Source organism: Hyaena hyaena, unplaced genomic scaffold (genome assembly GCF_003009895.1).
Source record: "Hyaena hyaena isolate Hyena2069 unplaced genomic scaffold, ASM300989v1 scaffold_1583, whole genome shotgun sequence".
Classification (NCBI taxonomy): domain Eukaryota; kingdom Metazoa; phylum Chordata; class Mammalia; order Carnivora; family Hyaenidae; genus Hyaena; species Hyaena hyaena.
The window spans coordinates 72,110-92,921 of record NW_024082218.1 but is presented as its reverse complement, the minus strand read 5'-3'; the positions used below and the strand labels follow the sequence as shown (position 1 = coordinate 92,921).

At 36.8% G+C, this 20,812-nt stretch overlaps 1 protein-coding gene across 1 annotated transcript in view; it reads left to right on the top strand.

The window, feature by feature from the left end:
* LOC120226093 (muscular LMNA interacting protein) overlaps positions 1 to 20,812 on the top strand; it is a 251,072-nt gene that overhangs the window by 172,149 nt on the left and 58,111 nt on the right. Inside the window, exons 8-9 of the mRNA XM_039224298.1 lie at positions 9,870 to 9,914; positions 19,469 to 19,513. Coding sequence (XP_039080229.1) covers positions 9,870 to 9,914; positions 19,469 to 19,513 — 90 coding nt within the window. The remainder of the gene's footprint in view (positions 1 to 9,869; positions 9,915 to 19,468; positions 19,514 to 20,812) is intronic.

Here is a 20,812-nt window from a genome sequence, read left to right as displayed (position 1 = left end):
CTTTGCAGTCACACCTTGGCTGTTTGGCACAAGAGGCCTAGCTTTTGTCCTATCCTGGATTTCAACATGCCTTCCTCACTAAACTTAATCACTTCTAGCTTTGATTTAAAGTGAGAGATGTGCAACTCTCCCTTTCACCTGAACACATAGAGGTCATTGTATGGTTTTCAACTGGCATAATTTCAGTATTGTTGTATCTTGGGGAATAGGGAGCCCCAAGGGTAAAGAGAGATATTGGGGAATGGTTGTTGGTGGAACAGAACACACTCAGCATTTATAGTTTAAATTTGCCATCTTTATATGGGCATTGTTCGTGGCATCCAAAACAATTAGAATAATGACACCAAAGATTACCCATCACAGATCACCATAGCAAGTATAATCATAATGAAAAATTCTGAACTATTGCAAGAGTTATCAATACGTGGCACAGCAGAGGCACAAAGTGGCAAATGTTGGAAAATGGCGCTGATAGACTTGCTGGTCACAGAGCTGCCAAAGACCTTCAATTTGTGAAGTACACAATACTTACAAAGCACAATAAAGTGAAGCACAATAAAACAAGGTATGCTTGTTTTTTTCATGGTGTGCAGTTTGGATTACAAAGAAAATGGGAAGATATAAATATATGGGGGAATAATATGAAGCCATTGGAAATGATTATGATGGCTACTGTGAGGAGGCTACTGAGGTTTGAGGGGCAGTCAGTGATGATGGCCATGTGTGGTTGTGAGAGATATTTTGGGCTTGCTGTGGGTTTGGATGTGAGTAGTCAAGGAGAGAAGAATTGTAGATGGGCTCTAGGTCTCTGCCTTCAGCATAGACAACCACGTAGAAGGCACAGTGTGGTGGAGGGCTATGTTTATTTTGGACTGGATGAGTTTGAAATGTGTATTAGGGAGCCTTAAACCGTGTGTCTGGAGCTAGTTGGGAGCTGGGGATGATGTACACATCAAGATTGGAAGAGCCCTACACAGAGCTCTAAGGAACAAAACATTGCAGGTCCAATAAAGGAGGTGGAGGGGAGCCAATAGGGGACAATGAAAAGAAATGTCCATTGTTCTAAGAGGAAAATCAGAACAGTGTGTTAACGTGGAAGCTACAAGAGGTGAGTACCTAAGAGAATGTAATCATGGTAATTGCTGCCAAGAGGAAGACAAAGATAAAGCTAGAGTAGTGTTTATTAGACTTGACATATATTCTAAGCCTATATCGCTGTTGCTTATGTGTTGGTGTTTGTTATTCTCATCTTTTTTTAAAAAAAATTTTATTGAAGAAAAAAAATAAATTTTTAAATGTTTTTTAATTTATTTCTAAGAAAGAGAGAGACAGCGTGAGCAGGGGAGGGTCAGAGAGAGAGGGAGATACAGAATCTGAAGCAGGCTTCAGGCTCTGAGCTAGCTGTTAGCACAGAGTCCCACACAGAGCTCGAACCCACGAACCATGAGATCACGACCTGAGCTGAAGTCAGACACTTAACTGACTGAGCCACCCAGCACACTACATTCTCATCTTTTTGATTTTTATAACCTTGACGAGTATATATAATTCTTTTGAATCCGACGTTGTTCTTAATTCAGTATGTAAATGGTGATCCTATGTAGGTAATATATATACATATATATATGTAATTTTAAATTCATGTTTTCTTAGATATAGCTTTTGTTATTGTTTTCTATTACTTTTTTCCTTATTTTTTACTATTTTCTATTAAAATTTTTTTTAGCTCTCGTTTAATTATTTTCAAAACAACTTATTTCTGGATATCACGTTTATTCACTTCAAGTGTCTGTTTATCTTAGAGCTTAAGTCATTTTCTTTTTTACTTTCCTGCTTTCCTTCTGATATTTGACATTTACTAATTTGTATTTTTTTACATTTTTGACTATTTTACTTACATTTTTGTTACTTCTATTAGTTACACATAAGTTGTTAAAGATAATAATGTTTATTTTCCCATTAATTTTATTTTTATTTTTTTTAATGTTTTATTTATTTCTGAGAGAGACAGTGTGGGCAGGGGAGGGTCAGAGAGAGAAGGAGATACAGAATCTGAAACAGGCTCCAGGCTCTGAGCTAGCTGTCAGCACAGAGCCCAACGCGGGGCCAGAACCCACGCACTGTGAGATCATAACCTGAGCCGAAGTCTGACGCCCAACTGACTGAGCCACCCAGCTGCCCCCTATTAATTTTAAAGCTTGCAATATCTTTGTTTAAAGTTAGGCAAATACTATAGCACTTTCCATCCATTTTTAATTAAGATACAAATAGATGTAATTTGTTAGTATTGTTTTGAGTTTTTTATCCCAATTTTTATGGTGATATTTCTTGATCTCTTCTTTATTTAGATCCTGATTTCTCATATATTTATAACTTTCTCCTGGATTTATTTATTTTTTCTTGGTATAATCTTGGTAAACATTATATACAACAAGGTATTTTTGTGTTAATTCTATGGTGTTTTTGAGAATATCTTTATTTTGCCCTTTCATTTAGTTTATAGTTTTGTTGAACAGAAAAGTATAGGTCCTATCTCTTAAGCATTTTTCCCCCTTGGTTCTTTTTCTTCAACAACATACCTATGAAGTATTTTGCCAGTGTGATATTTACTTCTTTGCTACAGAGTGATGGCTTACAGAGGGGCTCTGTAATCTCTTAGAAACAAAAATTTTTTGGCTGTCAAGTTCTTACCTCTTATTAAGTTTTTTATTTTAATTACATTATAGTTAACATACAGTGTTTTTTTAATTTTAGGTAAATGTTGTTGTTTAATTTTTTTAATCTTTACTTTTGACAAAAAGAGAGAGGCAGACAGACAGACAGACAGAATGGGAGCTGGGGAGGAACACAGAGAGAGGGAGACACAGAATCCAAAGCAGGCTTCAGGCTCTGAGCTGTCAGTGCAGAGCCCAATGTGGGGCTCAAACTCACCAACAGCGAAATCATGACCTGAGCTGAAGTCAGAAGCCCAACTGACTGGGACACCCAGGCTCTCCATTTTAATTTTTTTTTATCTTTATTTTTGACAGGGAGAGAGACCGAGTGCAAGCAGGGGAGGAACAGAGAGAGAGGGAGATGCAGAATCCGAATATAGGTATACAGTGTAGTTCTATACATTACCCAGTGGTTATCAGGACAAGTGCCCTCCTTAATCCCCATCACCTATTTAACCTATTCTCCCACCCCCTGCCCCTCTGGTAACCATCAGTGTGTTCTCTGGAGTTAAGAGTCTGTTTCTTGGTTTGTAGAATTTTATCTTTATCTATACTGTTACTGATTTTTCCTGTAATGCAACTGTGCATTTTTTCTCTTATTTATCTGAATTGGTACTCGCTATGACCTCCCCTTAGAAGTCTTCAATCTTTCCTGCTCCTCAGATTCAGGATAAATTATAGTCATTAGTGTTTCAAATGTTTCTCCCTCCTGTGACTCATAAGGTGATTTTGTCACTTTGGCTTCTGTATTCTATAAGTCTTAATCTTTATATATAGTTTTCCTATTTATTGTTTCCTAATTCCTTCAAGGGGATTCCTTGATGTGATATTTCAATTCAAGAATTTGTTCAGTGTCTCTTCTTTTCTTCAATCCCTTTGTTAAGTTATTATGTTGGATATAGTTCTCTCTCTTTTTTTTTTTTAAAGTTTATGTATTTATTTTGAGAGAGAGGCAAAGCACACAATCCGGGAGAGGCATAGAGAGAGGGAGAGAGAAAATCCCAGGCAGACTTTGCACTGTCAGCATGGAGCCCAACATAGGGCTCAAACTCATGAACTCTGAGATTATGACCTGAGCCGAAACCAAGAGTCAGATGCTTAACAGACCAGGTGCCTCTATAGTCATGTTTAGGGGCACCAGAGTGGCTCAGTTGGTTAACCATCCGACTTCAACTGAGGTCATGATCTTACCTTTCCAGAATTAGAGCCCCATGCCTAGCTCTGTGCTGACAGCTCAGAGCCTAGAGCCTGTTTCAGATTCTGTGTCTCCCTCTCTCTTTCTCTCTGTCCCTCCCCGACCATGCTGTGTCTCTCTCAAAAATGAATAAAGATTTTAAAAAGTCATGTTTATTGAGGCATAATTTACCCACCGTTAAATGTACAGTTCTATGTATTTTCACGAAGCATAATACAGTTATATAACTACTACCACCTCTGAGGTACAAAACACTTCCACCAAATGAAAAAGTTCTCTTGTGCTCCTTTACAGTACATCCCTTCCTCTATCCCAAGTGCTGAACAACTGCTGATCTTTTCTCTGTGTCTATACTTTTGTCTTTTCAAGAATGTCATGGGGCGCCTAGGTGGCTCAGTTGTTTAAGTGTCTGACTTCAGCTTGGTCATGATCTCATGGTTGGTGGGTTCGAGCCCCACATCGGGCTCTGTGCTGACAGCTAGCTCAGAGCCTGGAGCCTGTTTCAGATTCTGTATCCCCTTCTCTCTCTGACCCTCCCCCCTCTCATGCTCTGTCCCTCTCAAAAATAAAAAAAATTAAAAAAAAGAATGTCATATAAATAGAATCACATAGTATGTAGTCTTTTGAGAAGGCAGTTGAGATTCATCCATGTTTTTGCACACATCCATAGTTTATTTGTATGCCATTGTTGAGTAGTATTCCGTTGTATGGTTGTACCACATGTTAACCACTCACCAGTGATGGACAATTGGGATATTTCTACTTAGGTGCTATTACTAATAGAGCTGCTAAGAACATTTATCAAGAGGATTTTGTATGGACATGTACTTTCATTTCTCTTGGGTAAAAGCCTAGGAGAGGAATGACTGAACCATTGTTTTCTCCTACAGTATTTCCATTTTTCAGATGTCTAACTATTTTTCCATGGAAACTCAAAGTTCTCTGAGCATATCAGCTAGCTTGGCTGCAAATATGCCTGATGCCTGAGGTGCCAGCTTCTAAAGCCTGGTGCCTAGGATTCACCAGTTCCAGTGAATTTTGTCTTTTGTTTCTGTTTTATGGTGGACAGAAGGAACATGTGTCTCAGGCTATAAAAGTCTCTAATGTCAACCATTTCTCTCATGCCATACTCTCACCACCCTGCAGACAGTGTCCCTCATCTTTTCCTCCCTTGTACCTTTGCCTATAGTAGTCCAGACTCTCCTTCAAATAGCTGTTTCCATTGTTATCTCTCAGGAAGGCATCTAGAGCTGCCCAGCTGACCAAATCTATGCTTAACTGTCCCCTTCTCCCCAGCCAGGCTGAAGGACCATCTTGATATTATCCTCATGGATACTTTTTTTCACCACCCTCACATTTTGCTCCCTCACATTACGCCTCTGCTCTCCTCATCTCTGATGTTGGAAAGTGTTGTGAGGTGAGAAGACAGAGACACGGTATGTAAAACAGGCACACAGACGAAAACAACCAGTTTGAAATATGGGGCCACTGGGGCTCCTGGGCGGCTCAGTCGGTTAAGCATTGAACTTTGGTTCAGGTCATGATCTCATGGTTCATGGGTTTGAGCCCTGCATCAGGCTCTGTGCTGACAGCTCAGAGCTTGGAGCTTGCTTCGTATTCTGTCTCCCTCTCTCTCTGCCCCTCCTCCACTCATGCTGTCTCTCTCTATCTCTCAAAAATGAATAAATGTTTAAAAAAAAAAGAAATGTGGGGCCATGAAAGGGGGAAGGAGATCGGTTCCAGGAGGGGAGTGGGTCAAAGAAGAAGTTTTGGTTTGCTTTTTAAAGCTGAAAATGGCAAGAGTGAGTTGGCATGCTATTTGGATAGATGAACTAGAGGGGAGGTGAAAAAGAATGGGAGATCCTGAAGGATGAAAAGTCCTCAGAATGACATGGAACCCACAGCCTAATTCAAATAAATGTCCTCTGATAAAAAGCTGCAGCGGGGTTGGGGGGTGGGGGGAAGGCCCAGGGTGGCTCAGCATGTTAAGCATCTCATTCTTGATTTCTGCTCAGGTCATGAACTCACAGTTCGTGAGTTTGAGCCCTGTATCCAGCTCTGTGCTGACAGTGAGGAGCCTGCTTGGGATTCTGTCTCCCTCTCTCTCTCTCTCTCTCTCTCTCTGTCTCTCTTCTGCTTTCTCCCTTTCCCTTTCTCTCAGAATAAATAAAAATAAACTTCAAGTTAAAAAAGTTGGAAATGTCCATTATTGTAACAGGACAGAAAACAGAGGACATGTCAGGTACAGAGGCAAGGCCTGTTTGTAGGCGGCTGGTGGGAAAATGAAGAATTTTATAGCTCATAGTTTTAGTTATTTAATGACTAATACCTTTCAGTGAAGAAAGGGTTAAGATTAGTAACTGAGATTAAAAAGCAACCATATGATGGGGAAGAGTTTGAAAAAGTTGAAAACCTTTCAGTCTTCTCTCATTCCCTCATAAATCCCTTCCATTCAGGCTTTGTCCTCTATGCTGTCCAAACCACTTTCCCCTGGTTCCCATTACTGTAAACTCAGCCCTGGTTGGGTTGACATATTCACAGAATATGAGACAGTTGATACTCCCTCCTCTTTGGCACACATTTCTCTAGTGCCTTCTAGGACACCCTGCTCTCTCAGCTTTTGTCCTATTATCACTCGTCAGTATTATTTGTTAGGTTCTTTTGTGTATTCTTCCTCTTCTTCCCCAAACTATTAATGCCGGGGTGTTCCAGGACTCCATCTTTGGGCTTCTCCTTCCTTTCTTTATTCACTCCTTTGGTGTTCTGAAGAGCAAGTGTATGCTGACAACTCTCAACTTTATATCTCTAGTCCAGGATTATCTCCCAAACTCCAGCTCCCAAGTAGTCATTCTCTATTTCCGTTTAGATTTCTAATCAATATCTGAAAAATGAAGTCTATATTTCTTCCCACAAAAACTATTCCAGGGGCACCTGGGTGTCTCAGTCGGTTAAGCATCTGACTTCAGCTCAGGCTCGTGGGTTCAAGTCCTTTCTCAGGCTCTATACTGACAGTTCAGAGCCTCTCTCTCTCAAAAAAATTAATAAACATGAAAAAAAATTAAAAACCAACTATTCCATATCCTGCCTACCCATATCTATCTATAGAATTCTAATCTTTCATTTGCTCAAGGCCAGAAACTTTGGTGTCAAGTTTTAGTCTTTTCTTTCTTTCATATTCCACATCTCTACTAGAAACCCCATTACTATCGATTTAAAATAGGGGCGCCTGGGTGGCTTAGTCGGTTAAGCGTCCGACTTTCACTTAGGTCATGATCTCATGGTTTGTGGGTTCGAGCCCTGCGTCGGGCTCTGTGCTGACTGCCAGCTCAGAGCCTGGAGTCTCTTTCAATCTGTGACTCCCTCTCTCTCTGACCCTCCCCTGCTCACGCTGTCTCTTTCTCTCTCTCCTAGAAATAAATAAGACATTAAAAAAATTAAAATACATGTAGAATATGATTATTTCATATCTTCTGTACTGCTGAGCCATCATTATGTTTCACTGGATAGTGTAATAGTTTTTCCCCTTAGACCCTTGCCTCACTATAATTCATTCTGAACACATCAGAGAGAGAGAGCCTTTTAAAGCATACGTCAGATTATGGAGCCCCCTGGCTTAAAACCAGCAGTGCCTACACATTTCCTGTAGCTATAAACCAGAGTCCTTACAAGCTCTTGGAAGGGCTTCTATGATCTAGTCTCCAGACCCTTCCATTAGCACTTCTTCCCTGCTTTCCTCACAACACTCCAGCCCTGCCTGATTCCTTGCTGTGCCTCGAAAGTGCCAGGCATGCTCCTGCCTCAGCACATTGTGTTCTTCCTTCAAATCGGTTATATCATTTCTTATAGTTTCTAGTTCCTTATAAAAATTTGCAAGCTTAACTTTGATCTCAAAGGAAGCATGGTTAAGTCTGGTTGTTTTCAGTCTGGCTTTAAGAAAACAAATTTCTGGATTCTCTGTGAGTGTTTCTTGGTTGTTTATTACTTCTGCCCATTCTCACATTGTCTTACCTGTTTGTGTATCTGAGTCTGATTGTGTGTTGCTTATGCTACTTGGAAGTTGATTTAAAGAAATTATTTGAGGGCTCATATGATATTATCTTACTATGGACAGCCTTTTCTTTGCTTCTGTTAGACACGAGGAGTATTAGCAAAGATGGATAACTTAATTTAATTTAAAGTTTTGGGATAATTTTTTTTATAAACAGTTGTTTTCAATGATATGAAGCCAGGCTTAAGACTATGTGAGGTCTTCTAGATCAGTCTTATTCCTGGGGCTCAGTCTATTTGGTGGGTTGTGGATTCTGACTTCTATCTCCTTATGGCTCTGAGACTGTCAAAAGTTTGAATCAGCTTCTCAAGCAACTCATCATTATTTGCAAACATCTCCAGGTCAAAAGCTGGGCTCAAATAACTGAGTCATCTCTTTGGATTCCCATCTTCTCCTGATCTTGCTCCCAAATTTTTTATTCTCTTATTAGCTCATTGATATTTTTAATAAATAATATGTCAATATTATTTTAAATAGTTTACCCATCTTTTTTTTGTCTGTTTTGGAAGGATTGCTTTTATTTCTTAAGCTACCATTCTCCAACGTGGAAATCATCTTTGAGCACTTTTCATTTGCTCCATCTTGTTGAAATTGCTCTTTGTTTCGATGTTCACATGTCCAGCTCCCTCAGTTCCTTCAAATCTTAACCCAAATATCACCTTCTCTAGACTGACCATCCTAATTGATATTGTAAACCCTCAGCACTCTTGACATTAACATCTAGGTTATCTAAAAGAAGTAAGGTATTTGGCAGAAACAAAGAAGATTTTCTCCAGAAGAATATGTAACCCTAGGCTTCAAATTATTTCTATTCTCTTTTTGTTGTTGTATAACATATGGTGTAATATGTGGTATGATTTACTTCTAACATATGGGGCAGTTTACTTATTTATTATTCTATTGTTTATCTTCTCTCCTGCTAAAATGTAAGCTCCCCAAGACAGGGCATCTTTGTCTATTTTGTTTACCGATAAGATTCAGGGTACAGAATAGTTCCTGGCACACAGTAGATACGCAGTAAGCGTTTGCTAAGGAGATGAATGAATCAAATAGGCCATCTCATGTAAAAAAAAAAATGTGGGAAAGTGGGCTTAAAACAGAAAAATTAGGAGCTCACCAGGCAGTATTAAAGGCTCATTTGAGGCTTATGACCATTAATTTATAATTAAATCAATTAGCTTGATTGAGAGAGTTTCCTCAGGAATGTTTTGCTTCTCATGTTTAGAGAAAATGGATGATAAAGTCCATCTAGTGTTGTTTTCTTTTCTTTTGCTTTTTTTAAAGGGTGAGTTTGTCACAAGGAAAGAGGGAGGCAAGAGAAATTAAGGTGTTAAAACAACTGAGAATATGAAATATATGTAAACTAAGAGGTAATAACATTACTGTGGAACTGGTAAAACTCATTAATTTAGAATCTCATTGAGGCTGAAGAAATGTAACACTGGAGACAATTGAGAAGTGAATGTGGTGAATGGGAGTTAGAATTCTCAGGGCAAAGTCTTTGAAGTCAAAGTCTAGGAATGGCTCTGAGAGTGGATGAGTGAAATGGAAAGGATGAGAATACATTTGGAGCTGAGGAGCTCAAAAGAAGCAAGAGGGGTAGAGACTTTTGCATGCATTTAGAAAATGGCAAAAATCACATGAGGGGCCATTATGATCCATCAATGGATGTCAGCAATAAATAAGGGAAAATATATCAGCAAGCTGATAGTTAATGACAATGAGAAGAATAATGAAGTAACATAGTTTAGTAAAATAATTTACAAAGGGACAGGGGGTTTTGTATAGAAAAGAGAGAACAATGTTTAGAAAATATTAGCAGCAACAAAAGGTGGACACTTATCCCAGAAGTTGAATCTTTTAGTATTTTTGTGGCTACTTCAGTAGTATAATTATGTTTATTTTGTTACAGATGCCTACAACTCTTCCGAGAGCAGCTGGTCGAGAAACCAAATATGTAAGTCCCTTCATAATGATACATCCTGTTTTTTAATGGGTACATGTGTATGCTTTGGAGGGAACTCAATTATATGGTCATTAAAATTGAATTAGTTGATTTTTTCGTAAGTGGAAAGGGATAGGATGGTGTGATCAGCCCAGATGTGGAAAGTCAGGTTATGTCAGGTAAGTTTGTTGAATAAATTCCATCTTAAGTGAGGTCTAGTTTGATTAGTTTGGCTAAATAAAGCAGAACTCCAACACCTGCTCGCTTGCTTTCTAATTATCAGCGCTTCGATGACACTTTCATTTTTGTAATGGTTAATTGTGCTTATTATAAAAGAGTCAACACATATACTCAAAACATTAAGTTTTGTCTGTTTCCAATGGGATTGCCAGTTTCGTTGATTTTGACTCAATTTTAGTTTGTTGCTTTCTTGTATTTAAATTATTGTCAAATACACCAATTTCTACTTATGAGCAAACATTGATTAATAAATGTGTAGATACAGCCTCATGCACTTGATTCCATTAATTATGTGGAGCTTGTTCTGAGTGCATCAGGCATACACATGTAGGCTCACCCTATTTCTTCTCTTTATTCACCTCATAATCCATCATGAGGCCTGCTTCTGCTTCTGATCAAATATATGCAACAGAAACAAGGTAGCCTACCAAGTAAGTGTTTAGATTTTAGTTTAAAACAAACCAGTAAGTTACTTCTTTTAGGTTATGCCTTATATTTTCTAATATGCTATTTTCATCATCATCATCATCATCATCATCAAAGAATAAATAGCTATTTAGTATATATTTTGTGACATATTTTCTTTTCAACTTATGTATTTCTGTCTTTATTTGTGTCTCCCTAAGGAAAATAATAAGTTGGATGAAATCACTGAATTTTATCCTATTCAGGAAATGATGCTTAAAAAGTATGGATAGGAACATTGCTTAGAGTATTTTCCTAGAAGCTTTCACTCTTATGTTTGTTTTTATTGGAAGCCATTTGGAGTAACACTTACAAGAATTGAGGCATTTGGTAGACTGTACCCAAGTTTAAATCACCTCATGGCCATTTGCTAACTGATCCTGGAAAATCACTTAACTTTTCTATTCCTTCATTTTGTCATCTATAAAATTGAGAAACTAATAATTGCCTGATGTAATATTTATATTGGCTGATATATTAAAAGCCCTTAATGTATTCCTGACATATAGGAATAAATAATAGTTCTTCCCTTTCTTCCTCTTATTTTCCTTTGCTTTTCACTTCATCTTTGCCTCCCCCTTTCTCTTCTTCCTCCCTATCTTGGGAAGAGTAGAAGCACCATGATTTAGTGGAGTTCCTCAATTCTAAACTTGGGAGCAAGAAAAGAAAATTCTCTAAAGATGTTTCAATACTTTTTGTGACTCATACCACGCTACAAGAGCCAAACCCAAGAAAAAATAGCTGAAATGTTTTGCTCTCTCATCTTCCTTTCTCACCTACTCCTACCTGTCACCAATGTGCCTTTGATTGAAACTCATGTACAGTAGGGGTGGTTAATTTGATAGCAGTTGGTATCAAAGTTGGAGGGGCTGATTCAATCTCTATAGTTAGAGTATATTTCAAATTATTCTTCAATCAGTTATCAGACTTAATTAAAGTAGGTTAACATTTGCCCCAAACTTTGTGAGAGCATCTGAGTCACTGAAAGTTAACATTGAATCATCAAATAGATTGAGTGTAGACTAAAGCAAATATGAACTCTGATTCAGGTAAGATTCTTGGCTTTGGTTAAATTTGGTTTCTTGAGTGAGAAGCTTTGTTTTTTACTTCTCTTGCAATGTGACATTTGGAACGTTCTTTGTGATACCTCAAATATGTCCATGTCTTTTGGAAGACTATAAAGGATAGTTTTACAACAGAATGTAAAACTCTGTTCCTTGGTACAAAATCATAAGGAAATCACACTTGTAAATATTTGGATGCAGTTATTACATTTACTAAGTTATGTCTGATACATTTATTTTGAGGAGAACAAAAAGAAAATTTCAGCTATAACTGTTGTTGGTCTTAGGTGAACTATCAGTTTTAAATACAGTATGTTCCAATTTTAAAAGAAGAATGACATAGTAATTTTTTCTTCTAGAAATTCTAATATTCATATTGGGTGAGCTACAACATGCTTCACCTTAAGTGTGACTTGAATAGCTTTGACTCAATTAATTAATTAATTTATCTTTTACTATATTTTTCTCTCTTTCTCTCCCATGGAAACTCAAAAGGAAATCTGAGAGGTCTTTTCACAGGATCTCACTGTCTCTCTTCAAACATTGAAGAAACTGTGCATCCCCACAATATAGAACTGCTGGGGCTTGGTGTGTCATTGACTTTGTAGAAATTCTTAGATTAGATTCAAAAACAGAAATCACACAGTTTACTAACTCCTGCACCACAGAGGAAAAAAAAGAGAAGACTTAAATTCAAGCCAAGAACCAAAGTTTTATGATGCTTCAGAATGTCGTTAAGGTTAGATCAGCATGGACTGTTCAAAATCCTGATCTCTGGGTGCTCTCTAAAAGTACGGTATATAATCTATGACTCATAACTCATAGGAAATATAGTCAAGATTGTCTAGTTCTATTATTCAATTTTCCACTTTTGCTCATCAATTCAACAAATACTTACTGAGTGTCTACTATGTCTTAGTACTCACTGAGGAGTCCCTGGAGTGAGACAGCAACCCAGTAATAAGGTCTTCATTTTTGCAGCTTATAATGGGGGAGACCGTAAACAATTATAATAGTGAATGAGCAAGATACTTTCTTGTAGAAATTAGAGAAGAGTTGGGGCACCTAGATGGCTCAGTTGGTTGAGCGTATGACTTTGGCTCAGGTCATGATCTTGCAGTTTATGGGTTCGAGCCCCGCATCAGTCTCTGCTGACAGCTATCTCAGAGCCTGGAGCCTGCTTCAGATTCTGTGTCTCCCTCTGTCTCTGACCCTCCTCTGCTCATGCTGTCTCTCTCTCTCAGAAATACATTTTTTAAAAAACATTAAAAAATTAAAAAAAAAGAAATTAGAGAACAGCTGGCCATAGAACTGAGTGATGTGAAAGCAGACTTACAAAGTTGCTAGTTTTCAATGTATTCGTATATCTATTGGATTTCCAGTTTTCCTGGGAAGATTATAATGGGTTTATTAAATAATGAGAATTTGTATGACTAATTCTTTCTGGGGCCTGTGGTGAAAGGCTGCTATTTCTCCATAAAAAAAAGAACAAAAGAAAATGCAAATCAATTAATTTCCTCTTCTTATTCTTTATTGCACATATTGTTAGATATGACATAGTCTGTTTTCTAGGATGAGCCAGATACAGGAAAAGTACCATCAATTCAGTCTAATTAAAGTCAAAGTTTTCTTCAATTCATGATATACTTGAATTGCAAGTTATTTTAATGTAATTTAATTGAAGTTTTCTTAAGTGTAATAGAATTTAAACTAGGCTAACAACATGTCAAGTAGCAGTGATCTCCACAGGTCAATTGCAACTTTGATTATATTAATTTATCAACAATACTACACTCGATTGTTTTGAGCTCTTACCTTGCAAGTGAAGTTTAAGTATTTCATTTAATCTTATACCAGTCTTATGAGGTGAGCATTATTATTTCAAGATCTTCATATTACAAAGGAGGAAACCAAGTCTTAGATGTCAGAGTAGGCAAAACCTGACCTAGGTCTTCCTCATGTCAAAGCCCTTGCCATTAATACTTGTGTGAGAAGTCCAGAGGATATAGGAATCATTTGTTTTCCTTAAATACTTTATCCATTAGTATTTATATTTTGGGTCTAAATTATTCATGTTTAGTAACCTTCGTTCTAAACTTTGAATAATTTCATATTTAGTAGCACTATCTAAAATGATATTTACTGGGGTGCCTGGGTGGCTCAGTCAGTTAAGCGTCTGACTTCAGCTCAGGTCATGATCTCATGGTTCGTGGGTTCGAGCCCCATGTCAGGCTTTGTTGTGACAGCTAGTTCAGAGCCTGGAGCCTGTCTTCAGATTCTGTGTCTCCCTCTCTCTCTGACTCTCCCCTCTTCATGCTGTCTCTATCTCTCTCTGAAAAATAAATAAAACAGTGAAAATCTTTTTTATAAATAAAATGATGTTTACTATATTTCTAATGTTTTAAATCACTCTCATATAAATCAACTCATAGTTTATCTGATAATGTTTAAGAGTTATTGTTTTTCATGACACTTTTAAAGAATTTCTTTCCCGGGGCGCCTGGGTGGCTTAGTCGGTTAAGCGTCCGACTTTCGCTTAGGTCATGATCTCGCGGTTTGTGGGTTCGAGCCCCGCGTCAGGCTCTGTGCTGACTGCCAGCTCAGAACCTGGAGCCTGTTTCAGTCTGTGACACCCTCTCTCTCTGACCCTCCCCTGCTCACGCTGTCTCTCTCTCTCTCTCTCCTAGAAATAAAAAAATAAAAAAAATAAAGAATTTCTTTCCCTCTATGTAATGGAATGTGTTTTCTATTTGAATTTCTATTTTATTCTGTTTTCACTTTATCATCTTTGGAGGGGAATGTCCATTTTGCCTTTGCATTACACTTCTCTTAGTAAATATTTATTTTTCATTAACTACTACCAGTATAAATTATTTCATTCATGTAATTCAAAATCACAGTATGCTTTCGTAATAAAGAGCAAACCCAGAAAATAAGGCAAGTACTAGACCTATTACTAGTTTATCAAAAAACCCTTAGTTGGATTCACATTCTATAGATAAAAACTTATTTTATCAATTCTTTACATTTCATGAGTTACTTTTAAGAACCAGAGAAATAACAGAGACAGGTCTATTGAATATTATATGGTAAACAGGTAAGATCCCATTTTAATGAGCTTGAGGGACAGAAAAATGTCATAACAATGGAAGCATATTGCTTTCAAAATATCACAATGTATTAAAAAATGTGTCAAGCTTTATTAAGAATATTCACCACTATATATACAGATATTCAAATAAAGGTCACCGTCTTCAATTTAACCAGCTCACATATTCCCCTTGTTGCTATGCCTGGAAATGTTGCTATGCTGGAGTGTTCCAGAGGTGCTATGTGCTTAATGTAGTCATAGATCTTAAGATAAGAGGAGACTTCAATACAGGCCTCAGTCCAGATCTGTTTCTGTAGGATGTAACCAAAGATTTGATGATTTACAGGAAGAATTGTGAACACTTGAAGCAAGAAAATCCACTGTTCTGATTGTTCTCATTTATTTCTTTTTCATTGTTCAGAAATATTTCTAATGTATGCTTATGTGAAAGAGGATAAAGAAGGAATTGAAGATAATTATCTGGGTTCTGCTAAGTGAGGAGGAAGAGAAAAGATTTAATGAGACACACTTCATGTCTTGTATCCTTCTCATCACTTTAGACTTTACCAAAAATGAAGGTGCCATATTTTTAGCCAAACTTCCCCTGGATGTGATCTTGTATCTCCTCATTTGCACATATAAACAATGGCTGTTCTTGTTCACTATGCCTACTTATCCTGCCTACTGATTATGTTCATGATGAGATGGAGTCATCATTCCTTAGCATAAAGACACAAACTTTTTAAACACCTTCAAATGTGCTTTTTGTATTTAGGTCTTTTAGGAATATATTACTAACTTATAAAATGGTTTCTAATGAGATAGTCATACAGTGTAACGTCTATAGAAAGTTAGAATAAGCAGTGTGAAGCAAGAAAGATGTGATGCCTCATATCTCTTTGGGCTTGGTGCCTAACTTTCTTACCATTGGATTCATTGTTTTGCACACATAGCGGCTTATGTAGAGTAATTAGAACACTCACTAGGTTAAACGAAAGACAGTTTGTATCATTTTATCATATTTCCCCAATACCAATCTCAATACTCAGGGATTATTAAGTGTTCAGTTAATATTTTAAGATTTGTCTTTCTGCCCATGTGTAGAGTAGTCTTGCCTGGGAGAAGTAATTTAGTTCACACATTGTCACTAGTTACAGTTCTTTGAGCCATGAGTAAAGGAATTGCAGGACAATTAGTCAACAGGGAGGAAAGGTGGAAGAAAGACCTTTTAGTGATATTGAACTGGTTGTTATATTCAGGTGGGAGGGATGTGGGTGCTGAAAGGGGGGATGGGGGTGGGGAAACAAGCCCAAAGTGGAGGTGTAGAGTGCAGAAGGCAAAGGCAATTGGAACCACTTTATCTTGTTCCAGTCTCCCAAGAGGGAGCTAGTGTGATAACAGCTAAAAGGACATGTGTCATGAATGAGGAAAAGCTGAACATTGTGAGGAAAAGCAGTCTAGACAATGACAAAGGAGTTTCATCATACTTTTTGGACCTTGATATCAAGTCTGGAAAAACAAAATGGTTTCTCCAAAGTTGACTCGGGACAGTGGTGACTTTGTGTAGAAATTTATTTTTCATTGGGTTTCAAATTCTCCTTTCTTTGGTTTGTCTTTAACTCTTTTGCTTTCCATAAAATCTAACTCTTTAATATATTTTCTTTGAGGTTAAGAGAGTTTGACTTCCACATTTTTTTGACTGCTCTGTTGGTTTCTAAGTTTTTAAAATGATGATATATTGATATGGACCCTCCTTTCTTATGCTTTCCTTTCCTTTTATGATTAAAATGATGTTAAGGGCGATAGAATAGATTATAGGATTCTGTTTCATACAACAGCCATTCTTATACTCTGCAGTACCGTTGTTCCTTACAGTTAGTATTAATGTGAATAGACATGAATAACTAAAATCTTTAGTGTTGTTCCAATCCAATTTCAAGTTTAGTTTTAGGTATGCAAGTTGCTTCATTTAGTGAACCCATGAGCCATGGTTCAGATACAGTAGCCCTTTCCCATATTTCACTGCTCCAATCTCAGCTCACCAGACAATCTTTCCTTACTTTTTGGAAAATAACTGCTACAGTATTAATAACATAGTTATAGCTGCAGCATTTAATAAACACTGCTAACCTGTATTAGGAAAGCAAAGCAAGGCTTCTCAAAGGGCTTGACATGATTGGGTTGGTTGAAAGAATATGGTTATATTCATTATACACATAAGCCAATATTCTTTTTCTTTGGTACAGGATCTGTAGTGGATTTATAAATATTTACCCCACCCTGAGGTTCACATTTAATTCTATCCCTTCTCTGGGAATAGGTTCTCATAAAAGTGATATGAAACCCATTATATTAGATAAAATAAAAATGGAATAGGGATGTCTAAAGCATCTTATTGTAACATTATAATTCCCAGTGATGGAATTTGAGGGACTTATGAAGATTGAACACAAAGTTATTTGGGTTTTTCCCTAATGTAATATTTTTCTTGAGGATTTTATTTTTTTCCCTATTATGATTTGGTATTAATTAGCACAACATACTAGTAAATGTAGTTAAAACTGTACAAATATTTTGTTTTTAATGTGTAACCTCTTCTTTCCTATATTTATTAGAAGAAAATTCAGCTATGTTGTGTTGTAGTCAAGATAACCGCATTTAATTTAGCACATTTCATAGAAGCTATTAGTTTAACTTAGGGGATCCATAGATTATTCTCTCATTGCAATAATGAAAAGTTAACTGAAAGGAAAAATTATGATGTTAGAGGAAATCATTATTACTTATATTACACTATGAGGTTAAAAGCAAAACTCTAGGTGAACTGAATGTGATAGACATTCTAAAAGGCGATTTTCTGCAGCACAAAGTAGGCATAAAATTCAGTGTACACTAACCTGGTCCCCAGCAATTAGAGATGGGGAGGCTTTAGCCAAGAAGCCCTGCTGCCACAGAGTAACCATGAATGGCAGCAAATAGCAACAGTCCTTGTGAAGAAAGGCATGTGTCAAAAAGCAGAAAACAAACAATGCTGAGCACAGCGTGAGAAGGGCTGCAGGTGCCTTGTCATTATGTTTGGTGATTCATACTTCTATATACTTGGCAATACCATAAGACCCACTAAGCTCTCAGTTTTTGGTTATCATTCATATCTCAGAGAGTGAATACAATATTGACATACCTCTAACACACCTTGAAAACATTTGCAATTTCAAAAAGAATAGAAATACTTTAGGAACACAACTTTATTATATTTCAGCCAAGCATACCTGTAATTAAGCATTTGTATGCTGACTCTTTCCCATCACAGTTGAAGGCTGTTGATATGGAGGCTCAGCTGCCTACTTAAATGCTGAAATTCTTGGTAAAATATAATTATTAAAAATGTTTATGTGGGACACTGGCATGGCTCAGGCGATTGAGCATCCAACTCTTGATTTTGGCTCAGGTCATGATCCCAAGATCATGGGATTGAGCTGCATTGGACACTGTGCTGAGTGTGGAGCCTGCTTAAGATTCTCTCTCTCCCCATATGTCATGTTGACTGTGTTAATATACAATTGAAAAGAAATTAGTTAACTATCAAACTTGTATGTGGAAACCATTCAGAATGCAGCATAAAGGGATAAAAAATATGAAAGGAAGTTTTATAGAAATGAGATTGAGAAGACTAAATATATATTTATTAGAAGCTTCACATAGATGAAGATATGTGTGAAGAAAGCAATATTTGAATAGGTATTCATGGAAGATTTTCCAGAATTGAAGAAAGACATGCATATTCAGAATGAAGGACTACCCCAAATCCCCAAAAAGATACATAAAAAGAAATCCACCCTCAGATACATCATAGTGAAATTACAGAATGTAATGGACACCTTAAACACTAACCCAATGTGAAGACAGATCATCCACCAAAGTTATAGCATTTAGACTGACAGCAGTGACAGAAGCCAGAGCTAATGGGATACACCTTCAAAATGCTGAGAGATAATAACTATTAACCTGAAACCCTGTGTCCAGTAGAACTCTCATTGAAGAATGAGAACAAAATTAAAACATTTGCAGACAAAGTCCAAGGCAACAAGGTCTGAAAAAACTACCGCAGCATTTACTTCAGTAAGAAGGAAACTAAATCCAGATGCAGTGAAATTCAGGAACCAAGGCTGAAGAAACAACATTAGCCTCCTGTTTAATTGAAAATAATTTTAAAAACTTCATTATTTTCTTTTCCAAATCAAGAAAACTTTGTTATGCTTTCCTTCAAATATGAAGATACTTTAAGTGAAAGTCTGTTATTTGTGTCGATTTGCTGTAAACAAATATAAATATCCAACTGCGAGTATGTTTAAGCAAAATGTGGAGTATATACAGAGGCTGAAATATTATGTCATCTTGAAGAAGTTTTGATGTCTTGTGATAGTGCATATGTTAAGATGTTAAAGACAAGCAACACATAAAAACATCATCCTCACTATTATATGAGCTGCATGAAAACATATAGGAAAAACATTGTAAGGCAATGTACAAAAACTGTTCAAATCATTTTTTGGTGGGATAATGATACTTTTCCCTTATCCTTTTCAAAATTTTACAATGGGCATGTATTCTTTAGTAATTAAAGAACTTCAAAAAAACTTAACAATACAGATATTTTGTGAAATTATGAAGTTCACCAAATAAACACCGTGCTTCTAATTTTGCAGGCAAACCTGTCCTCCCCATCCTCTGCAGTATCCGAGAGTCAGCTGGTATGTATCCTCTTGTGAAGTCATGGACCTACTTTTGAAAATTCTGATCTCTCAAGCCAGATGTGTCTGAGAAAGTGAACTGCAAATAACTTTACCGCATGTATTTGCTTATTTGTCTAACAAAACTTTACTGATGCTTTACTGAAGCCACATGGTGGTGATTTTGCAGCTTACCAACATATATAAAAACCATACATAGACCTTATGTGCCAGGAACTTGCATCTTAGTAGTGGGGTTAGAATAAAATGGGTGGGGGCAGAAGGAATACGCTATTGCAGTTTAGAGAGGGAGAGTGCTTACTTCCTGGGACAGAGGCAAAATTCATTCAAGGGCAGGTCAGGCTTGATAATGGAGGACAGTTTCTAGACTTGAAGCAATGAGAAGTGGGATATTTCAGACAGGAAGGTTAGCATGTGAAAGATGTAGATCAGTAATGAGCAGGAGAACTATCATGTGAACCACAGATACAAGCCACAAATGTAATTTAAAATTTTCTAGGAGCCACATTAAAAAGTAAAAAAAATAAAACACAGGCCACACTTATTTCAATAAGGTATTTTATTTAATAATAGACAAATACTGTTTCAACATATAATCATTATAAACTTGGGATATTTTATTCCTTTTTGGGGGTTAATGCTTTGAAATATGTATCTCGCACTTACAGCACATCTCAGTTTGGAGTAAACACATATCATTGGCTTAACAAGAGGCTACTGGCTACTCTGTTAGCACAGATCTAAACTCTAGAATCTTTTATTTATAGATGAAAATTTGATTACATATAGAAATACTTTTCATCATAGTGTTTTGTATTTTCTATTCCTAGAGTGGTTAGCAAAGTGAAACAATGAAATAAATTGCCTAGATATAACTAAAGATTTCTTTATGTCTTTTAATTTTTATTGTTTATAATTATAAATTCCTGAACAATTCGTACCTTCAGTATAATTAGAAAAATTTCTAGTAAATCCATTTGAGATATTAAGAAGACAAAATCACCTTTTAATACCGATTTTCCCCATTTTTAAGCAATTGTTTTTGTGTCCTACATCCATAGCCAACAAGTCATCTTGTCATTATTATGTCAGAATGATATTACTTTCATTTGTAATAGTGAAAAACCATAAAAATTATGGTTTGACTCTTAAAATAGCCCGATTAAACAAACTACTTGACTATGTTGGTGTTTATACATATGGTGTATGGGGTGTTTGCATGTGTATGTAAGTGTGTGCGTGTGTGTGTGTGTGTGTAAAAATAGTGTCCATTAGTTTCGAATAGTTGCTGGCAGTACA